Source organism: Phasianus colchicus, chromosome 20, assembly GCF_987193195.1.
Source record: "Phasianus colchicus chromosome 20, bPhaCol1.hap1.1, whole genome shotgun sequence".
Lineage (NCBI taxonomy): Eukaryota > Metazoa > Chordata > Aves > Galliformes > Phasianidae > Phasianus > Phasianus colchicus.
The window spans coordinates 3,868,647-3,889,189 of NC_143455.1; the positions used below are offsets into that span (position 1 = coordinate 3,868,647).

The 20,543-nt window shown below is 46.6% G+C and overlaps 2 protein-coding genes across 4 annotated transcripts in view; one reads left to right on the forward strand and one right to left on the reverse strand.

Moving 5' to 3' along the window:
• OGFOD3 (2-oxoglutarate and iron dependent oxygenase domain containing 3) overlaps window positions 1-3,250 on the forward strand; it is a 34,244-nt gene extending 30,994 nt beyond the window's left edge. For all 3 annotated transcript variants that reach the window (XM_031599221.2, XM_090122148.1, XM_090122147.1), the window contains one exon: window positions 1,025-3,250. In XM_031599221.2, the coding sequence (XP_031455081.1) occupies window positions 1,025-1,161 (137 nt within the window). In that variant the 3' untranslated portion in view covers window positions 1,162-3,250. The remainder of the gene's footprint in view (window positions 1-1,024) is intronic.
• On the reverse strand, window positions 1,106-19,906 carry LOC116232344 (urotensin-2 receptor-like). The gene is made up of 2 exons (XM_031598606.2): window positions 18,745-19,906; window positions 1,106-1,206 (listed from the first exon to the last, which is right to left on the reverse strand). Exon 1 carries the CDS (start codon window positions 19,885-19,887, stop codon window positions 18,796-18,798), a length of 1,092 nt encoding a protein of 363 aa, XP_031454466.1. The 5' UTR covers window positions 19,888-19,906; the 3' UTR covers window positions 1,106-1,206; window positions 18,745-18,795.
• Window positions 19,907-20,543: the final 637 nt, after the last annotated feature.

Consider the following 20,543-nt stretch of genomic DNA (forward strand, 5'->3'; position numbering starts at 1 on the left):
AGAGTCACACTGTCAGTGTGAGTTCTCCTAGATAAGCTTGCAATAGAGTTTAGTCTAATCTGAACAGTGGAAAAAATAGATGAGGAGGACAAACATGCAATTGGGGTAAAACAGTGATGCATGTTGGTATTACTGTCTTTTATGGAAATTTCAGCAGTCTTAGAGTTGCTTCATTTCTGTTACTTGTTCAACATCGAACTTATGTTCTCAAAATGCTTAAATAGCGTGGAAGTGCAGAGTGACCATTCTGATGTGGTGTTCAGTGGGATGCTTGCTGGAGTTATCAAAGCCACTGGGTTCCACCCTGAAGCAGCTTATGGCCTGGAAAGCCCCAGGGCAGTGTGATGGTCAGAGCTTAGACAGGATGAAGCACAGGGGTAAGCGTTTGCATCTATAAAACAACTTCCAAACCTATGTATTGATGCAGTGACTCCTTCTAAGGAAAATTAACTTGTATATGAGAGTAATACATAACTTTCTATCCTGGCTCAAGAGTGAGTGATCTGGCTGTGTACGAAAAGCTATAGCAAATACTTGGTACAGTGCTGATAAGCTGCCACAGCTACTTGTAAACCTGCTGAGCATTTGTTCACTGAAGACTTTTTACCACCTCTGTAGCACTTCCTCCTTCTTTGGTCTAAAATTAGAGCCCAGATTAGAAGGGAAGCAGGGAGAAACCCATGCACTTCACTGATTGTCACCAGAGATGCCTTTTTCTTTTTTTTTCTTTTTAACTGAGGCAGCTAAAACCTGGATTCGTATGTTCTTGGCTTCCTCCTGCCTTCTATAAACTATGAGATGTGGTGGAATTACGTCTCCAGCTTTGCAGCCTGAAGGATTAACATAAAGTTAAACAGTCCATAAAGCTGTCAGAGTGCAGCACAAGCTCACAGCAGTTTGTCTGTGTGATGAGCGAAGGGCTCTCAGGTAGCTAGGGAGCAGCTGGACTGAGATGACAGCAGCAGAACAGCTGATTGCTGAGTGGCAAACTCTATGTCGCTGATTAAATACTTTGTCTTTACAGGCCGGGTTTCCTTTTTCACCTCTGGATCAGAGAATCTGCATCGGGTGGAAAAGGTTCACTGGGGCACTCGCTACGCCATCACCATCTCCTTCACTTGCAACCCAGACCACGGCATCGGGGATCCAGTCTTGATGTAATTCCTCCAGGGGTGGAACATAAGGTCAGATGGAACAAGAGAAGCCCTGCGAGAGAAACGGAGATAACTCTTACAGACTCTCATTCAATTAGAATTTCCCAGATGTATAAATATATTGTAACACATTTTATTTCCATGTGTCCTTTTCAGTACATGCTGCAAACAGTGCCTTAAGGACCATCTTAGTATTTGGAATATTCTGTAAAAAGGTTTGTCTTTATGTGTAATCCTATGATTGGCTCTTTATTTTTCTACTTATTTATTTTGATTCTTCAGTGTAAATGCTATGAACTACCTTTTGGACCATATCTTGATATGACACTGTTAAATCCTGCAGCTGCTTCTATTACTAATGAGATTTAGGAAGTTTGACCAAAGTTAATTCATCAAGATGAGTGCTATTCTTTTGGAAATATCTCCTCTTGATAGGAATGTGTTCTCCTTAGCACAGGCAGTACACCTGTGGTTTGACTACTGGGCTTTACTTGAACTTTTTTTTTTTTAAATTAAATTACTACAGACATTTTCTGCTACAAACAAGGACCAGTTAACATGATGTCAGAAACACAGCCTTTTAGTTTAGAAAGCACATTGCTTTTGAATTACAAATGCAGTGGTGCACTAGGAAATGGCACCACAGGTGGATTCATCTGACCAGAATGCAGCAATCCCAGTGCACCTCACTATGTCTGTGTCACCTTAATGAAAATGGTTAATCTCCTGGTCAGAAAGCACATGCTGGGTTTATGGGAGTGTGACCATTGAACTGTGTACATCAAGTGTTAAAAGGAGAGCTGGGTGGAGGTAGTCAGGCAGTCTGTATTCAGCTGAGTGTTCAGCTGTCCAAATTCCCAGCTATGACTCTAAGATTTGAAAGCAGCACAGGTGAGAAGAAAGCTGGCCTTGTGGTGGTTTTCCATGTGCTTGTCTCTATAGACTTGATCCTGTAAACCCTGACTTGCTGCTTGGACAGCTGGGTAATGAAACCATGCTGAGCAGCTGTGCATGGTATGTGGGGTCTGAGGGAAGTTGGTGTTCACTTACATCTTAAACTGAAATGCTCTTGAGCTGGAACTCATTTGTAAAACAATTTGAAACATCTATTTATTGGGCCTAAATTTAATCTTAAGACCCATTTTAAGAGAGCTCTTGACTTCTGTTATTGTTGACACTGCTTACACATCTTGTGTAGTGAGGTGCTGTGTTTATTTTGTCTAAGAACAATTTTTAATCTGTTTCAGAAAGTTTATCAATAGCTTTTTTTTTTGATTTCTCTATTTTGATTCAGGATGAATATTTCTATCAACTAGGATCATTAGTCTGGGATGTTATTAGAATAATGAATTGCCCTCTGCAGAAAGAAAGAGATGACTGCACTGCAGCACAGATGAAGAAACAAAGCAGTGAATTGTGAAAGGTTTATCTGGGCCACCATGTTAAGTAAATAGTAAAAAAAAAAAAGTCTTTTTTCCTCAAATTCTGAAGAAAACATGTTTTTTGCTCTGAGACCTCAGAAGGGCTTCCTAGTCTCCAACAAGTTGTTTCAGTGGCTGGATGGTAGGAAAATAATGCTGTTATTTGGATTCCGTATCTAATTACTTGTCTCCAAGGCTGTTAATTCAAAGCAAGTTGCATCCCACTGAAGTTGTATGTTTATGCAATGGCAGACCAAGATCATCAGCAACTGTTCTACTGGCTTAAAACTTGATTTCTAACACCACCTTGTGATTTAAACGTGGTTTTTACCACTGCTGTCAGAGAAATCTAAATATCAGTGGACCTCTGTGGATTTGGATTTGATTCTCAAGGTTGAGGAGTAAAAACTGAGGGCTCTACCATTTTTTCCATGAGTTTATTACTTTTCTGTCGTACAGGCTTTGAGTTGCACTAAATGGAAGCGGCACATTCAGAGCTGCCCTCTATAAAACACTGCTTAACAAGAACATGTCAGGCCATGGGGGAAATCTCAGCTAATCTCCTCTCAGGTTTTAATCTTCTGAAGATCCTGTACATTGTAATATCTTCCAAACATGGCGTGCTTCTCCCGTAATGTGAACTGACTGACGTTCAGAAATAAAATCCAATTGGTATTTGTGTCTTCTGGGGTTTTTAAGCTTCAGTAACGTGTTCAATGTGATGACCAAACCTGTCAAATGCAATTTGTGAGAAATGCGTGTGCTGTACCTGGTAATAGAATTTATGTTTTGAGAGAAGCACAGTAATTCAATATGTTGTGTGTTCCAGTACTAATCAAGATTTTGTATTTGAAGCTTCAGTATCTGGACTACTAAAAGCAATATCCAGATCTATGAAGAAATTAAGTGGCAAATGAGGGAATAGAGCACAATCTAAAAGATTCTGATTGTATCCTCCAGCAGGGAAATAACAGCAGAAAGGCTAATGTTCCTGAGGCGGATTGGAATCTGCAGAATTCAGCAATCGTTAGAAATAAGCTTGACTTAATTTTAGTCTCCTAATAACTTTTTATTAAGGGTTATCTCTCCCCATTTCTTGACAGATCATTCTGAATCTGAAATACTGTAATTGTTGTTGATGCATCCGTCTGTCCTTATTCAGATTCAGCCTGCCTCTCACTGCTGGGAAACGCAGTGTTTCTTTTCTCAGAATTCAGATTGAGGACAGGATTTGTTCCAGTCAACTAGCATAAATGTGATGCCAAGCTGCTGCAGACAAGTGCTCTTAATCGAACACATGGTAAACCCAGAATCTGGCTTCATGTTTTCCAGTGGTGTAAAAACTTCTGTATAGACTTCTGTATAGAGCCCTCGTGGTTCAAATAACGTAAAGATGGGTTGGTACCTGGCCAGTGGGAACTGGGGCAAAGTTCTGATGTACATTTCAACCTTGTCCCTTAAAGCATAATCATTGAAGGTATTTATTTAGGAATGTTAATTTTAGCATTTTTAAAGAAAGACCAAGCCTGTTTGTGTGAAATAAAAGCCAGGGTGAAATAGAAAAGGCATTAGGAGACCAAGCCAGGCTTTGAATCCCTACTAAGACATCGGGTAACGCTTCTGGAGGACTCAGCCAATGATGCTTTGGAAATTGTTTTTCTATTAAGATGCTGGAAAATACCAGGGTATCTTGTTAAACTAACAGGTGTGTGATCAGATTTGGTCTCTGATATACACCTAGCTTTCAGTGCTACAGCATACTCTTCATTTTATTTCTTTTAATCCTGTACAACTGGATTGTTGGAGCACTGAGTAGACTTCTTGGGATTTGTCACGTGTAAAATGTTCAGGTGTATAAGCAGTAGTGGAATCATTGTGTCTGCTTTAACACCCTGTAAATAACAGAAGCTGGAAGGGCACATTTGCACTGAGACTTATCCTGAAGATGTGTTGTCCACATGAAATATTACAAGTTCCATCTGAATGAATTTCAAGTACAGGAAAGCTGGTTGGAATACTCTGTTTACAGAAAGACCACGCTCTCAAGAAACCCAGGATTTCTTTTCTTCATTTCCAATAGAAGTAGGAGGGAATGCAACCCCACTCCTCTGCCCCTAAGCAAAGAAAGAAAACCTCTTCTCCTTGAGTCTATTGTGAGGAAACCCCACTGAAGATTCCAAGAATAGCAGCAGAGTGATTTCCTTCATGAACCACAGATGGCTCTGGCACACATGGATCACCAGCCTCATTCAAAAGGCAGACTTTAAGGAAACCCAGTGTAGAGAGCCCTCATGAAGTGCTGGTAATTCCCTGGTGAGTGGCTGTTGCTCCTTGTATAAAGAGCACTGGAGAAGTACAGCATCGTTTGCCTTATCTCCACTTTTGTATACCTTCTTAGAAGGCTGAAAGCTGATTTTACAGCTTGTTTGCTGAAACCTAGAGTCAGCTCTCCTTCAACAACAGCCCATTTATCCCTGAAGTGTCTGTGTAGGCACATTTATCTTCCATACAAGCATGGGTGACTTGTACTAAAGCTTCACTGGAGGGAAAATAACTCCTATTTCCAAACTGTGCATCTTTCTTTAATTCTGTTCCATCATCTCCTCTCAAATCTTTTATTTCATCTCAGTTCTGTCCTAGCATGCTTAAGCTTTTACCTACTGTGAATGCTAAATAGGGAATATAAGTGCATGCCATTATTTATTCACTGTCTAGGTCATCACAGTTGTTTGGGACATTTGCAAGTGGCATTTGTCTTGATGTTCAGCAATGTGAGAAGTGCTTGGCCTCACACTATCACTTGCAAACAGTGACCTGGAAACGTACGCTACAGAATCATAGAATTGCTCAGGTTGGAAAAGACCTTAAAGATCATCAAATCCAACCACCACGTAACCATACTACCCTAATTAACAACCCTCATGTCCCTGAGCACCACTTCCAAATGGTTTTTAAACACATGCAGGGATGGTGACTCAACCACCTCCCTGGGCAGCCTATTTCAGTGCTTAACAACCCCTCCTGTGAAGAAGTTCTTCCTGATATCCAACCTAAACTTCCCTTGATGCAACTTAAGGCCATTTTCTCTTGTCCCATCACCAGTGAGAAGTGCCACTAGTGCCTTGTCAGAGCCTGGCACCAGCAGTTCCTGTTTCATCAGCTCTGATGCATGCGCAGGGCTGTTTAATTTCAAAGGGATTAGGGTTGTCTTATAGCAAGGGATGCTCACTCTGCATCCTAGCCTGGAAAAAACCCAATATTGCTAACTGTAGCTCTATAATGCTTGCACATTTAAAATAGCAATGCTTCAGACACCCAATGTTTCAGTGGACAGACCCCCATATGTGCCTTCTCAGCCATACTCAAACTGTCTTTTTCCTGCATCCTTTTTAACCCATCCTGTGTATTCAACTTGAAGAATTTTTGATTGTGGTAAAGTTGTCAAGTGTTCAACTTCTTTTCTTTTTTTTCATTCTTCACTTCATACTCTCTTATTTTTCTTCTCCTACAGTGCTGTCCCTGCTTAAAAGGATGCCTGTTATTTCAGAGAGGTGTTTGTTTCCACCGCACCCATTATCTTACACAGCTGAAAGAATGACAAGGTAGGGATCCATGTTGTTGGCTGTTGAATGCACTTGTTTTTTTGGGAAAACTTGTGGATAAAAAGTACTGAATTCTGAAATAGACACAAAAAAACCTCTTTTTTGCTGTTGATCATCGGTGGTTGTTTTGTATTACAGGATGGATCTTATTAGGGGATCCATGCTGGCAGGGATGCTCCTATATGTGCAGACCAGACTGCAGGATCACTAGATCACTAGCTTGGATGCTAACTGCAAAGTTACAAAAGCAGCCAGGAAGCACCAGCTCTTTCATTTCTGCAACTTTCACATGCACCCAAGCAAAGCAAACCCCTCAAAACATCTAGCTTTACTGCTGGATAATTCTGAGGCTTTCCTGGCAACCTGGACTGGTTGAATTTCTGAGCTGCTGGGCTGCAGAACTGGTGGTGCCTGAAAGCACAGCATCTTGGAGAAGGAAAAAATCCCACTGCTTTCTTTTGAGACTGCTTTTCACTGCCAGGATAAGATCTCTGGGTGGATTTGGACTTCGTCACTGACCTTCCTGATGCATTACTTTGGCAGCCAGAGCATTAAATCTGGGAGGGACATAAAAAGCGGTGGGTCCTCATGAAGTTATTTTGCATCAGTTGGCTCTGAATGGTAGTTTCTTCTACTCCCACCATCAGGCAAACATTTTTATTTCTGGTATATGTCATTACCGATGAGGAGGAGATGTGTTCTGGGAATCCTCTTTGCATTTAGGGTTTTAAATATGACTCGTTGAACACCCACATAGAAAGAGAAGGCCACATTCCATCAGATGATTCCAAACTTTGACAGCTACAAAACCAGGGAAGTCTTACCCCACTCAGTCCTTCTCAACAGAAAATGAATGAGAAAATAATCTTGCATTCTTTCTATTTTGCAATTGCAGTTGCAAACTATAAATGCTTTTTGTCATTGTTTTGGAGGGAAATAGAAAATAATTAGGGAGGAATTCCTTTCCACAGGGAGGAACAGGATCAACATAAACTTTGCCTGTTGTTCACTAGGATGAGAAGTAAATACAGCAAGTCAAGCAGAGGGAGGCGTTAAATAGAGGGTTAAATAGAGGCCAATGTGCTGCAAAACCTATTGCTTCCAGCAGAAGTTAAACACGTTTTCACACTGTAGCTCAGGTTTATATCTAGACTTTTGGGCAGACCATTAAAATTTGTCCTCTTCCTGATCATTCTCCTTAAACAAAATACTTTGGCCATGAAGCATGTACAGAAGGGCAGTAATCAAAACCTTTCCCTAGCTGAATCCTGCAGGGACATAGCTTAGACTTGAGCATCTCAGAAGTAATTTTTGTGCCTTCTGGTGATGGGGAGGATGGCAGAAGTGAAGGTGCTGACAGCAGCTGTGCTGCATGCTGATTCCCCTGGAGTGGGAAATGTAATGGTAACTGGGACTGTATATTTATAAACAAGGGCTTGTACATTAATGCTACAAACGTGGCAAAGGTTATAAGCAGCAGAACTATCTCTAATTAAATCATTTCACGGAACTGGAAAACCAGAAGAGCTTTGAGCCTTAAAGCTTTGGTATTAATAAATGAGATTGAGTGAATGAGTAAACAGATCAATTAACTTAATAGAAAAAGTAAATGTCATCGTCTGCCTCTCCCCTGCCCAGCAGCTGTTATTGAACCTGAGTTTTCTTCCAGCTGGAGATGAACATGTGGGACAGAGGGACAGCAGGCTGCTCCCTGGGACATCCACACAGAGAGGACAGAAGTGGGAACAGAAAATTATTTGCTTGGTCTGCTGCCATTTCATGTTAGTCTGAAATTGATCCTCGGGATGTACAACTGTCCCTTTCCCCTCTGATATTTTAAGGAAGGGGAGAACTGGTGTATTGCAAAATCCTTCCAAATGGATGAGATCTGAGCTCTCTGGCTTACTTGATGGGTGCAGGCAGAGATCTACAGATACACAAGACTATCATTGAGGAGATAAGTGTTTTCCAGTTGTGTTCAAGGCCCTGAAAGCTGAGGACAGCACGTGTGCATCTTAGACAGCTTCTTTCCTTGAGAATGCAAGTGATTGTACTAGAATGTGAAGTGAAATCCATCTCTAAAGTAGCTGCCTTGGGCCTGGGAGCTGTGCTCACCATCCCTGGGCATGCTCAAGAACCATGGAGATGTGGCACTGAGGGATGTGGCTTGTGGACGTGGTGGGGTGGTTGGACTGGATGATCTTAGTGCTCTTTCCAACCTTCGTGGTTCTATGATTGGGAAGAACACAGATGTGGAAGGAATGTTTGAATTAGTGGTCTTAAGTAATTAGAGTTTCCTTCAAAATACTGCCCTGGTCATAAATATGTTCTGTTTAGGTGTAATAGCCAAGAATGGTTCCTAGCCACACGAGCTTTACCACTGCAAGCCAGCTAAAATACTGAAAATAATCTGAAATAGAGAACTCCTTAAAACAGCATTTTGTAGCACTGCCACATAGTGCCCAAATCCAGAGGCTGGCTTTGTTTGCAGACTGAAGCCATCCCTGGCTATAAACTTTTAGAAATGACTCAGGTGAAGGTTGCTAGTCCTCTCTATCTGTAAAATATCAGCACTGCTGCTGTTCTGGTGCCCCGCTTCCCCTGGCTGCCTCTCTCCACTGCTCCTGTCGGCCCAGGGCTGAGGCCTGTGGGTGCCGCTGGGTGCAGCACCTCCTGGCAGCCAGGCTCAGCCGCCCGCCCGCCTCTCCTCCTGGAGACAGTTACTCTAAACAGCAGGGCTGGTGTTTATCCTCAGGGCCGTGACTCCATCAATTCACCCAGTTTACATTGGGGAGTGGCAGTAAAATGTAACGCTTGGAAGAATTCTGACTGCACGCACTCCCACTTAGGAAGCCAAGAAATGCTTTGTGGCCCTCAGCCCCTGAAGGGGTGGGTGGTGGAGACCGGGGTGAGGGGCAGGGCCTGGGGCTGCGTGCTGTGCTCCGGCTGCTGAGTTCTCAATGCAGTCAGCTTCTGGGATGGGGGGGGCACATCTAGCAGGGCTGGAGGCTGCAGGGGGGTGGTGGCAGCAGAATCGACTCCCTGGATGGGAATGGGAGAATGAAAGGGTGCTGAAAGAAAAGGGGGAGGATGATGAGACTGGAGGGGAGGCCTGAGAGCGAAGCTTGCTTGTTGTGTCCCATTGTCTGAAGTGGTGTTTCAGCTCCTGCTGCTGAAATGCTGATTGCAGGCAGCAGTGCTGCAGCGCTGATTGGAACATCCCAGCTTGGTGGGGACTGATGTCACACCTGCAGGCGTAATGGTGAAAAGTGAAGCTGGCAGCTGGCCCAGAGGCTCCAGCAGATGGGAATCCCTTCATGTGGACAGACTGAAACAGCTTTTTAGAGACAGTTCATGAAGCACTGAGAGTTGAGAACAGTGTTTCTTCAGCCATCCTCTGCTAATAGAGCTCTGTAGCTGCTCTGTGTCCTGCTGTTTCCTTGGGGACAAAGAGAGAACACCTCCTAACTCTCCTCTCCTTGAAATCATAGGGCTCTCACAGAGCTGCTTTATGGCTGACCCTCTTCTCAAAAAAGCAACATACAAAGTCAGTAGATCACACCAGGAGCTTCCCTGTCCCCTCGGCAGCCAGGACTCAGAATGGACAAATCCATTAATTGCTTGATTTGTTATCATTCCAGATCACTTGTTCTGCCTGTTTGGGAGTTACATTCCTCAACAGGTTTGGATTCAATTTCATTCAACAGTTTTGTAACCACGGGTAACTGCAGCAGTGACGTGGCTGTGCTCTGCTGCGAGGAGGCTGTCACGGTTGTCAGGTTTTAAAATCAACCTGCTTTGACAGCTCTTCTGCTTTGCAGAATTCACCTTGCAGAGTCTGCTTTGAAAAAGCTGGTAAAATTATTTTCCTGTTTGCAGCATTTAATCTAAAAGGAAAAGAAGAGGAGCGGTTCATGAGTGCCTTTGTGAAAGACTGATAGGTCTCCAGAGATACAAGGTCTGTCTGTTTTCTTTTTAGGGAGTACACATTAGAATAAGTTTACTTTGTTCCAGGGCATATTGTGAAGGATGAGGTTCAGTACACTTCATTTTGTGCCTCGATTAGAGGAGCGCATAAATTGTAGAGGTTTTGGAAGTGCCAGAGGCGGATAAGTCTGCCTGTGGTCAGCAAGGGTTGTGAGGCTTTGCTTTTTCTTCTCCTTCCTTTCTGAATGTCTGCAGCATTGTTATTAACTAATAATTCTAAGTTAAGCTGTACTCATCTTGATTCCAGTGGGATCTCTTCTTTATGTCCTTTCCTCAAAGCTGTCCCAAATAGTCTTCAAAAGAAATCAGTTACAAGCCTGCCTGAGCTCTCATACAGATACCTGACATTCTTCATGCAAGAGTAAAATCACGATAATAAGCTGTAAAGGATTTATTATTTTTTTCAGTCTTGTGCACTGCCGTGCCCAGAGGCCCTGGAAGTTTGTCCTTGCTCCAGAAAGCCTCTCTGGGTAATAAATGGGCAGATGCCATCAGTGGAAGGCAGAGAGTGAAGTTCCTGCATCCCACTGGCAGTGCTGGTAAGCAAAGGTTTTCAAACCCCAGTAAGGTGAGAGCTGTTTTGGAAAGATAAAATCAGCAGCAATTAAATGAGCTCTTAATTAACCAAATATTCCCCCTGCTTGGCTTTCCAAATTATTCAATAACTGAACAATTACAATGAGCTCAGCAAGTAATTACAATCCATAGCAGACCATGCCCTCACCAACTGCAGCTTTCTCAGCACCAGCTGTGAACATGCCAGGAAATGAAGCCTGTGAGGTGTGAGTCAAACAGCTGAAAACAGGAACAAACCACCTCATTTTGGAGGTGGTGGGAGGAAAACTGCTGCCTCTATCCTAACTGTTCTGAATCCTTAAGTGTGCAGTCCAAGACTTAGAAACCATCACACAATCAAATTTGGTGGATCAAATTTGCAGTGCTATCTCTTCAAGGATGCTTTGACAAAGCAGGGCAAAGAGGAGGCTTAAGCTGGAACAGCAGCCAAGGAAATGTCCTGTTTTGCCCCCAGCTACACAGACTGGAGCGTGGGATGCAGATTCCTTGGCTGGAGCTGCAGGATTTGCTGGGAGCAGTCATGCAGTGCCTACTTTGTGGTTATGCTGTGGAAATCAATAGAGACTTCTGCCTTCTCCCCAGGCAGCAAGAAGCAACAGATGTGAGAGGTATGACACTTCACCAGAGCCTCACAACACTCTGTGTGTTTTGGGATCTGGTGGGGGCACTTTCGCTCTGAAGTGGGGATGGAAGGAGGGACTGCAGCATGAGGCAAAGCAAGGATGGAGCACACAGAGACCAAAGAAGTGTGGAAGATTAAAACCAAAGGCAGCAACATGCTGAAAGCAAAATGAGTCTACTGAACAAACAAACTGAATCCACGATCCTTCTGTAAATGCTGCTCAGAATGAGGGGAATGTGATGCTATTAAGGTGCAGGTCCTGGGCTGAATTCAGTTATTATCCACAGACAGAGCCTGAAACACACACCTCACAGCTCCTTCAGATAAACATCTACTGCAGAATGTGAGAGAAGGTGGAACACCTGTTAAGATGCTGCTTTGATGCTTTTCCTTTTTCCTTTCTGAGGTCTAAGCTGGTGCCCTCCCTATTTCCATGCACCTCCTTGCAGGATGTGGCTGCTGCAGCACAGCACTTCCAGCCTCGGGCAGTTTCCACGTGATCCCACTTAGGTTAATGAGCAATCTGCTGTGGCACAGTAATGTTTTACCTTTGCCTTCTGCAAAGAGCAGAGCCCTCTGCCCATGCCGGGCTCCCTCTGGGGCTGTGTGCATGACAGTGGTACTGGGGGGGCGTGAGAAGTTTTCCCAGGTTTAAAGCTTTTTTTCTCCCCCAAACCCAGGAGTTCTTGCTGTTTCCCCCCCTCTAAATAACAGGTAGTGAATTCCCAGAGCCCCCAATGCTTGGTAGAAGATACACTTGGATGGAGGGAGGGAAAAGAGTGGGTGCTGTTCCAGCTGTGCCCCCACTTAAACTGGAGCTGTAGAGTTCTCCCCATCACTTTCTTGTCCCCTGTAAGAGAAGATGCTGTGAAGACAGAGGCAGCACTTGGAAATCTGGGAGACGTGTGCCACAACAAACTTGTGTTTGTATTAAAACAAACAAACTAAAGCAGCAAAGCAAAGCTACTCAGCTGCTGTTTGCTGAGTGTGGGCAATTACTCGTGCTGTGCCTACTGCAAGCAGAGGTTCCTTGATTTAATCATTCCAAAGAGATGCCAAGAACACAATGACAGGGAGTGATGCCCTCACCTCCATGGCCCCACCACTCCCAACCTGTGACATGGGGAGGAAGAGGCTGCCAGGAGGTGAAGAGCAGAGTTTGCTCCCTGCCATACCTCCTGCTCTTGGCTCTCACCCGCGGAAGGACTGTGGAGCAACAGTGCCAACGAAATAATGATGCTTTTATCAGGAGCATCGTTCCAGCCGTGCTCCCTGAGACGTCAGCCAAGCACAGCTGCCATGGCTGCAGGCTGAGCGATAATCTTCACTGCCTGCCTGCCATTAATCTAAAAATGGATGAGGAGTTCTTCTGGTACACAAACATTCCCTCCGTTCAACCACTAATAGCCAAGTGGAATCCCAAGCTGTCCCTAAAAGGAGAGTGCTTTACTGCTGTGCATAATACCTCTCATCTGATGATCTCAAACTATTTCACACGTGTTACTGGTGTCTTAAAAACACTTGTGCAGAGCATGGAAACCACATCGCTGGTTTATAGGCAGCAATGGGTGGCTTCTGCGAGGTCACACAGTGAGTCCCTGGGGTTGTGAAGGAGCAGCCGGTGCTTCCCACCTCCTCTCATGGCTGATAATCTCCTCCAGCTCAGATGTCAAGCGCTGCCCAGATAGGTGTATAGCATCACAGCCCTTGTAAATGTGGGCTTTATTAGCTATCTTGTTCTAAGCCTGCCTGGGATACTTATCAGCAGCCTTTGGGATGAATGGCCTCACGATGAGAATCCTGTTGCCAGGATGGGAAGGAGGATAACTGTACATTGAGAGGGATCAGATAACTGCTGCCTTGTGCTGCTGCTGTTGCTCCTGAGCCCTGACACTAAAGCTGCTTTCAAAACGTGGGGGTGGAGGTAACTCAGAAGAACGGCATCATAACTGGAGCCTAAGATATTCCCTTCTACAGCGTTGAATGAAGGAAAACAACCTCTTATGAAAAAAAAAGGCAGAAACTCAACGTATCTGTAGGGTTTTCTAATGCAGTCTCGTCCTGGGGGGCTTCTTGCATGAGCTGCCCCTACTATTCCCGAATATGAAGCCAAAATGTGAAACAAAATGGCTTAGAAGCGTTATGAGTTTGATGGAAGCCTCTGATGAGGTTTGCAGGAGCACGTATGTGAAGCACTAACTGTCTCCAGAACTCGGTGTTTATGGACACAGCACATTTAGATTCAGGAATCTGCCTTGCTTTGTTTGGATGAATTCATATTTGTTTTTAGTTAAGAATTCAGGAGCTGAATTCAAGATCCTAACGGGCGTGCACGAGGAAAGGCTGACGGCACCGTAGTGAGACGTGGCCGAAACGAGCTCAGCAGCTCTCACTTCTTCCCTATCAGCTCCATTTTGGTTTGAGAGCTGTGCTGTGCCATATGCGGCTGATATCGCTGGCTGGGTTGGTATTGTGTACGCTTATTTGTTACTTTTCCTGCAGATAACTTGATGGAGGAGCTGGGGAGGTTCTTTCCCAGAACGGAAGAAATTCAGCAATCTCTTCACCTTGCTCCTTGCTGGAGAAGCATTCCTAGTGTTTACAGAAATACTTCGTTTACACAAAAAATTAAATGACCTGTGAGTTTCTGAGGAGGATCACAAAGGCAGAGCCTCAATGCCAGAATTTTTCCCTTATATAATTATACCTTTTCTTGGGAAGCCGGGGGAGGGGGGAAGGAAAATGCTGCACCAGTTTTGCTTCAGTATGCCCCACTGGGAGATTGGGAGCCTTCTCCCTGGGGCCAGGAGGCCGCACTGGGACCATGGATCACTGGGCTCAGCTCTGAGCATGCAAAGCCCACTAGGCTTCGTGAAACTCCATGTCATCCATATCTCCCAATGGATCTTTGCAGTCAGAGATGCATGCTTTCTCTCTGCTGTGCCTTAGGTACGTTTCCCATCAAGGACAAAGAAGTTTGTATTCCAGTAGTAGTAATCATTTTAAAGAGAACTTATTTCCTGAGAAGCTGCTGCTACAATTTTGAAGGCAAAGCAATAGCTGTACTGTCCTTGTTCGTTGCAGAGGAGTTGGGCTAGATGACTTTTAAGGCTCACAGTATCATAGAATCACCAAGTTTGGAAAAAGTCCTCCAAGTTCATCCAGTCCAACCACCCGCCTACCACCAACACCTCCCCACTAAGCCACATCCCTCACTATAACACCTAAATGTTTCTTGAACACCTCCAGGGATGGTGACTGCACCACATCCCTCAGCAGGCCCTTCCAGCACCCAACCACTCTTTTGGAGAAGAGTCACTTCCAACTCAAATGGTTCTGTGATTTCTTACAAGCTATAGCAATTAATTCTAAGTCTCTGGAATTCCCCAGAAAAACTGACAGTAGCAAGCATATAAAATGGCAAAAAGACACCTGGCCGAGCTGCAGTCAGTCACCAACCCTGGGTGTTTCCATGTGTGCTGCCAGCAAGGCTGTGCGAAATGATGGGAATAAGTCAGTCTGGGTTTGCAAAGGAAGAAATGTGGGAGAGCAAAGTTAGCACTTGGGAGTGGGCTTCTGTGCATGGCAGACTCACTTTGTCCAGAAGATGCTGAAGTAATGTTATATTTTAAAGAAATTAAAAGCTCTCATGTAGCCAGGTTGAAAACCCTAAAGTAAAAAGCTCATTTTCTTCCTTAGAAGCTCAGGCTGGAAGAGTGCTGCTGCCACCAGAGGGACTCCGAAGTACGATGGCCGATGGTGGGGCTGACTTCAGGATTTCCCTCATCTGCTCCCTCAGGATGCATGGAAGTTCATGCAATTTCTATTCTGACCATGCTGACGGGGCACAGATGGTGCATTCACTTTTGGGCACAGCAAATGTATCACCTTGCCTGGTCTCCTCAGCTAATGAACCCAGCCCTGCAAGGTACAAAGTGCCCATAAAATCACCTCTATTTCATGGGATTTCCTGGTATTCAGACATACAATAGGCACTAAAAATGACTGCTAAAATAAGACTTAAAACGTTAATGATTTGCTTGTATTCAGGACTAAATGGTAACGTGGGGTTCTGAAGCATTTACCACAAACACGCTGTTAAAAAGCGCAGAAGAATGCGATGAAAAATGTGTGATTCAAGGTGAAGCCTGCAGAAAATCAGCATGACCTGAATGTGTTCTCCAGGGCATGGGGAGAATGAGCGTTCTCACTTGTCGTACGAAGCACAGCCTTTTCTCTTTTCAAGTGAAAACAGAGAAATTGCTGTTACTGCAGTTGGTGCTCCCTTACATTAAAGAAAGGAACGAGCTCTCAAGATGAGCACTTTTCTTTCATTGTCTGCTGGTTTTGGTGGTGTGTTTTGGGGAGAGGGGACAGAGCGAGCCATGAAAACCTGAAAGCCAAGGGGTGCTGCAGAAAATTTCTCATGACAAAGCTGTTTTCCTTCCTTTGTAATAACGTCTGGAGTTTTGCAGTGAGAACCCACAGTCCTACACTCTCTCCAAACGTTCTGGGTGAGCAAAGCTGCCCCGTATGGGAATCCTATAAGATGTGTCAGCCACAGACAGCACTCTGTGCCATGGACACAAGGCAACAATCCCGCTCCAGAGTCATCCACCAGGCTGATTTGGTTTTGCTGTTAGACAGTGTGAAGACGGTCTCCCGATGTGAGTGTACAGAGAATCATCCAGGCTTCCCATCCACAGACGAGAGGAACTCACATTCAAACACCCACCCTGGCAGGATATTTATTAAGCAGTCAGAGCTACTGCCTTTTGGCAGTGTAGCAGCTCCAGTGAGACAATAAGAGAGATGCTGTTTATACAATCCATCTCTTAAACTGCACTCTGGTTCCTGGGAGTACAGGAGATTCCCGAGGAGCCGCGTTCCCAACACTCTGCGCCCAGCTGTGCACCTGGGAGGATGCAGTGTTGCACTCTGTGCTGCTAATGGGCTGGCATTCATCATGCACAGCAGTGTCCTCTGATTGCTGGCCAGTTTGGCATGTTAAATAGGCTCTCCCCTACCCAAATGACATGCTTAATGGTGCTAGTTAGTTTACTGGTTCTTTTCGCAGGATAAGAGCATGCGGGTTCACCAGAGCCCAAAGGCAGAGAGGAGCAGCTCTGAGTGGGAAATGTGATGAGTGACAAGCACACAACATTTCACCTTCCATCTGGATGCTCCCCATCAGCCCCTTGATGCTGACTGCACTGAGGCTGCAGCACAGTCCTGCTGGGGACAGCGAGGGCATGGCCACCCAAAGTCACCCCACAGTGTGTTAGGACTGTATACTTAAGCTGCTCTTATTTCTTTTCCCAAGCACAACTCCTTTCCAGTTTCCCCTTCTTGCTGATAATGATGGTTTTAGTCTCGTTGGCACTAGATGTTTTTGTGTGTGATTTTTCTTAGGCAGGAAGTGTACTCCCTAATGCTCCTCTTGATTCCTCTACAGCTCTCCCATCACCTGCTTCCATTATGCACCCGGTGACATACACACTATTCCTATGGAGTAAGCATCCGTCCTATGGCAGCCTTGTCATGCTGTGGGGGGACAGTGGCCTTTCAAGGACCTTTTGCTTGGGCCAAGTACTGAAAACCAAACCTATCAGCACTGTGGTGGGTTTTTCTTATGCTCCGAGGGCATCACAGCATGGCAGAGCACACCTTGGGGATGGCACGTGTGCTCCAACCTTCCTACACTGCCCTTACCATAGAATCATAGAATCAAAGAATCACAGAATGGCCTGGGTCGAGAAGGACCACAGTGATCATCTGGTTTCAAACCCTCTGCTATGTGCAGCATTGCCAACTACCAGACCAGGCTGCCCAGAGCCACAGGCTGCCCAGAGCCACATCCAGCCTGGGCTGTGCTAAGGCTTAGAATCGTAGAATCATAGAATAATGGAATGGTTTGGGTTGGAAGGGACCTTTGAAATCATCTAGTTCCAACCCTCCTGCTACAGGCAGGGACACCTCCCTCTAGACCAGGGCTTATCTCTGTTATTCTTACAGGGCAGTAACTTCCAGCCTCAGAAATAGGAAGGAAAGGGAAAGGAACAATGGCTTCAGAATGAATAATAATTAGAAATGAATTAGTTCCTGAAGAGTTGTTCTTTTCAAGTGGTGAAGGCTGTTCTACCTTACCAATTCCCAGCAAGAACTGTGCTCCAGTGCCCTTCGTTGGTAAGGGGGTTGGCACCATCAGGTTCATTCCTACCACCCAGCCTGGAGGGCAGCAAAGTGGTTGCCAGTATTTCGAACAAAGTCCTGTGGTTAGAAGTAATATATGGCAATGCCCTCCCCCAAAAGCACCTGCACCAGCATGAAGAATGCCTGACTGCTGGCACAGAAATGTGTTCCCTGGTCTTCATCCTATACTTGCCCTGAGGGGATTATTTTTCTCCCCTGATAAATGCATCCCTCCCTCTGGACTGGGAGGGGGCACCTGATGGAGGTCCATACTTTATGTTATGAGCAGAGGTGTTACAGCTTACAGGAATTTCTAACATCTGTGGAGGAAGTTTTGCACTAGATGCAACGTGGGAAGAGAATGAGCAAAATATATGGAGGCAAAACGCTTGTGAGGAAATGTCATGAATCAATGTGTTCCTTCTGTGAGTCTCAGGATACACGTTACAGTTATTATTTTGGAGCCCCAGGTCTTCGAGTGATGGCATTATAACAATTTTTTTTTTTCCCTTCCAAAGTCAATTTTCAGATTTTTCAAACTGTTGTCTGTAGAGAAAGGGTCTGAGTCAAAAAAAAAAAAAAAAGCAACAAAACCCCCAAAATAGTGGGAAATTAAAATAATCTTGGGTAGAACACCTGAAATATTACAAGCCTTTGTAAATAACCCTGTGGTTTCTGACAGCTTACCTCGTGGTTTTTGAATGCTTAGAGTTTGCAGTGCTGCTACAGTGAATTTTATAAGAGAAGCTTTAATCCTGAGCTATAGTGCACCATAATGTGACAGGAAATAGAAAAAGGGGCTTAAGGGTCTCCTTAGGCACACTGTGAACAGATAGCAGGGATATATAGGGCAAACCCAGGGCTTGCAGCTAAATGAAGCGATCCCAGGACAATTTCAGACCTTTGCTGTAGCCTGAGGACAGCAGAAGAATCACGCAGGAGGAACCGCACAGAGCAGAGCTTGAAAGGAGTTTTCTGAAGACCTGAGCAAAGTATCCACCTCACCCTCCTCACCCAAACCAGAGGGATTCACCCACGCCAGCTGCTGGCAGGACTCTCCCGACAGCCCCAAGCCAGAAAAAATCAAAAACCATCTCAGCGTATTCGAGCACACACAACTGCTTACACAGAGTGACCACCAGACAGGAGGTGTGAGGACCCTGTGGGGCAAAGGATGCCCAAAGCCCTACCTCGGCCAGATGCTCTTCTGGTCCTGATGTCTGCTGAGAGCCTCCTCTTCATCACTTGTCCTTCAGCGTGGCCATGCCCAGGGCCTCCGAGCTGTAGTCGTATTGGTTGCTGGAGGACATGGAGCGTCCCCAGGAGCACTGCAGGTTGGAGCCCCTCTTGCGAAAGGAGGAGGTGAACCTGTAGAAGTTGCGGTGCCTGTTGCGCAGGTACTCCCGGTAGTTTTTGGTGAGCAGGGTGTAGAGGAAGGGGTTGATGCAGCTGTTGCTGTAGGTCAGGCAGGTCACCAGGTAGTTAATGCACTTTTGGGTTTGGGTGGTGAGCTGCAGGGGGCTGCTGTAGAGTCGCACCAGCTGCCAGATCCAAAAAGGCAGAAAGCAGGCCCAGAAGACCAGCACGATGCTGAAAATCATGATGAGGACCTTCTGCCGCGGGGACCTCTTGCTCTTCTCCTTGTGGGGCGGGTTCCGCTGGGACTCCAGGTAGGTCCTGGCCAGGCGTGTGTAGAGGAAGCCGATGATGATGCCCGGGGCCATGATGCTGGTACTGAACAGCACCGTCAGGTAGGTCCGGTAGGCGTCCATGCTCCAGGTGGGCGCGCACATCCTCTTCACCTTGCCCTCCGCCTTGCTCCCCTCGGTCAGGGTGACCATCAGCATCATGGGCAGCGTGAGGAGCAGCGACACCGACCAGACGGCGCCCGCCGTCACCTTCCTGTATCCGCGTGAGCGCTTCAGGGTGTCCAGGGGCCGCGTGACGGCCAGGTAGCGCTCGGTGCACATCAAGGTGAGGGTGAAGATGCTGGCGTGCATGGTGAGCAGGTCCAGGCTGAGCAGGATGCGGCAGCCCAGGTCTCCAAAGTACCAGTCCTGGGCCAGGTAGGTGCAGACGATGAAGGGGATGGTGGAGAGGTAGAGCAGGTCGGCCAGGGCCAGGCTGACGATGGAGCTGTACATGGGGGCGGCGCAGCGCGCCGAGTGGCACATCACCACCAGCGTGTACACGTTGCCCGCCACCCCGGCCACGTACATCACCGACAGCACCGTCCCGAAGTCCGACGGGATGAGCAGAGGGCCGCCCTCGGGGGGGCCGCCACCGCCCGCCGTCCCGTTGTCCCCCGCCGCCGCCGTCCCGTTGGGCTCCATAGGCGGCGGCGGCGGCCCCACAGCCTCGCGGCGGCTCCGACCCCGGCGGCGGCAGCGGCCGCTCCGCCCCCCGCGGGATGCGGGCGGGGCCGGGGCTGCCCCCGGGGAAGGGCCGCGGCGGTGCCCGGCACGGAGGCGCCCCGCCGCACCGCCGGGAGCCCGCAGAGCCGCCCGGGTCGGGCGATGGGAGCCGGCTGCGGGAGCGGCCCCGCAAAGTTTCCGCTCCGCTCCGCTCCGCCCGTCGGCGGCGTTCGTCGCTTCGGTTCGGAGAGCGCTGCGGGAAGAGCCCCGAGCTTCTGCACGTTGCGGTCTGTGCAGCCGTGCGCTGCGAGATGGATGCGGAGCCGGGGCTGGAGCAGCCTCGTTATTTCTCCGAAGTAGTTACGCGTTTAGAGCGTGGTTTTCCTTCGCTCCGAATAGCGCGGCAGTACGGCAGAGATCGAAGTTCGGGTTTTGGAGGCTGCTGGTCCACCTGGCGCTGCGAAGCGGTGATTCACGGAAAGTTTTCTGAGCGGTTAGGTGGGAAATCCGCAAAATCAGCGAGCGCCTCACGTTACTGTCTTAGAGAAAGCAGAGATTAAGCTATCATTAACTGACACATTTCCGAGGTACAGGAGAGCTGCATTTCCTCAGCTCCCATTGATTTCCAATAGGAA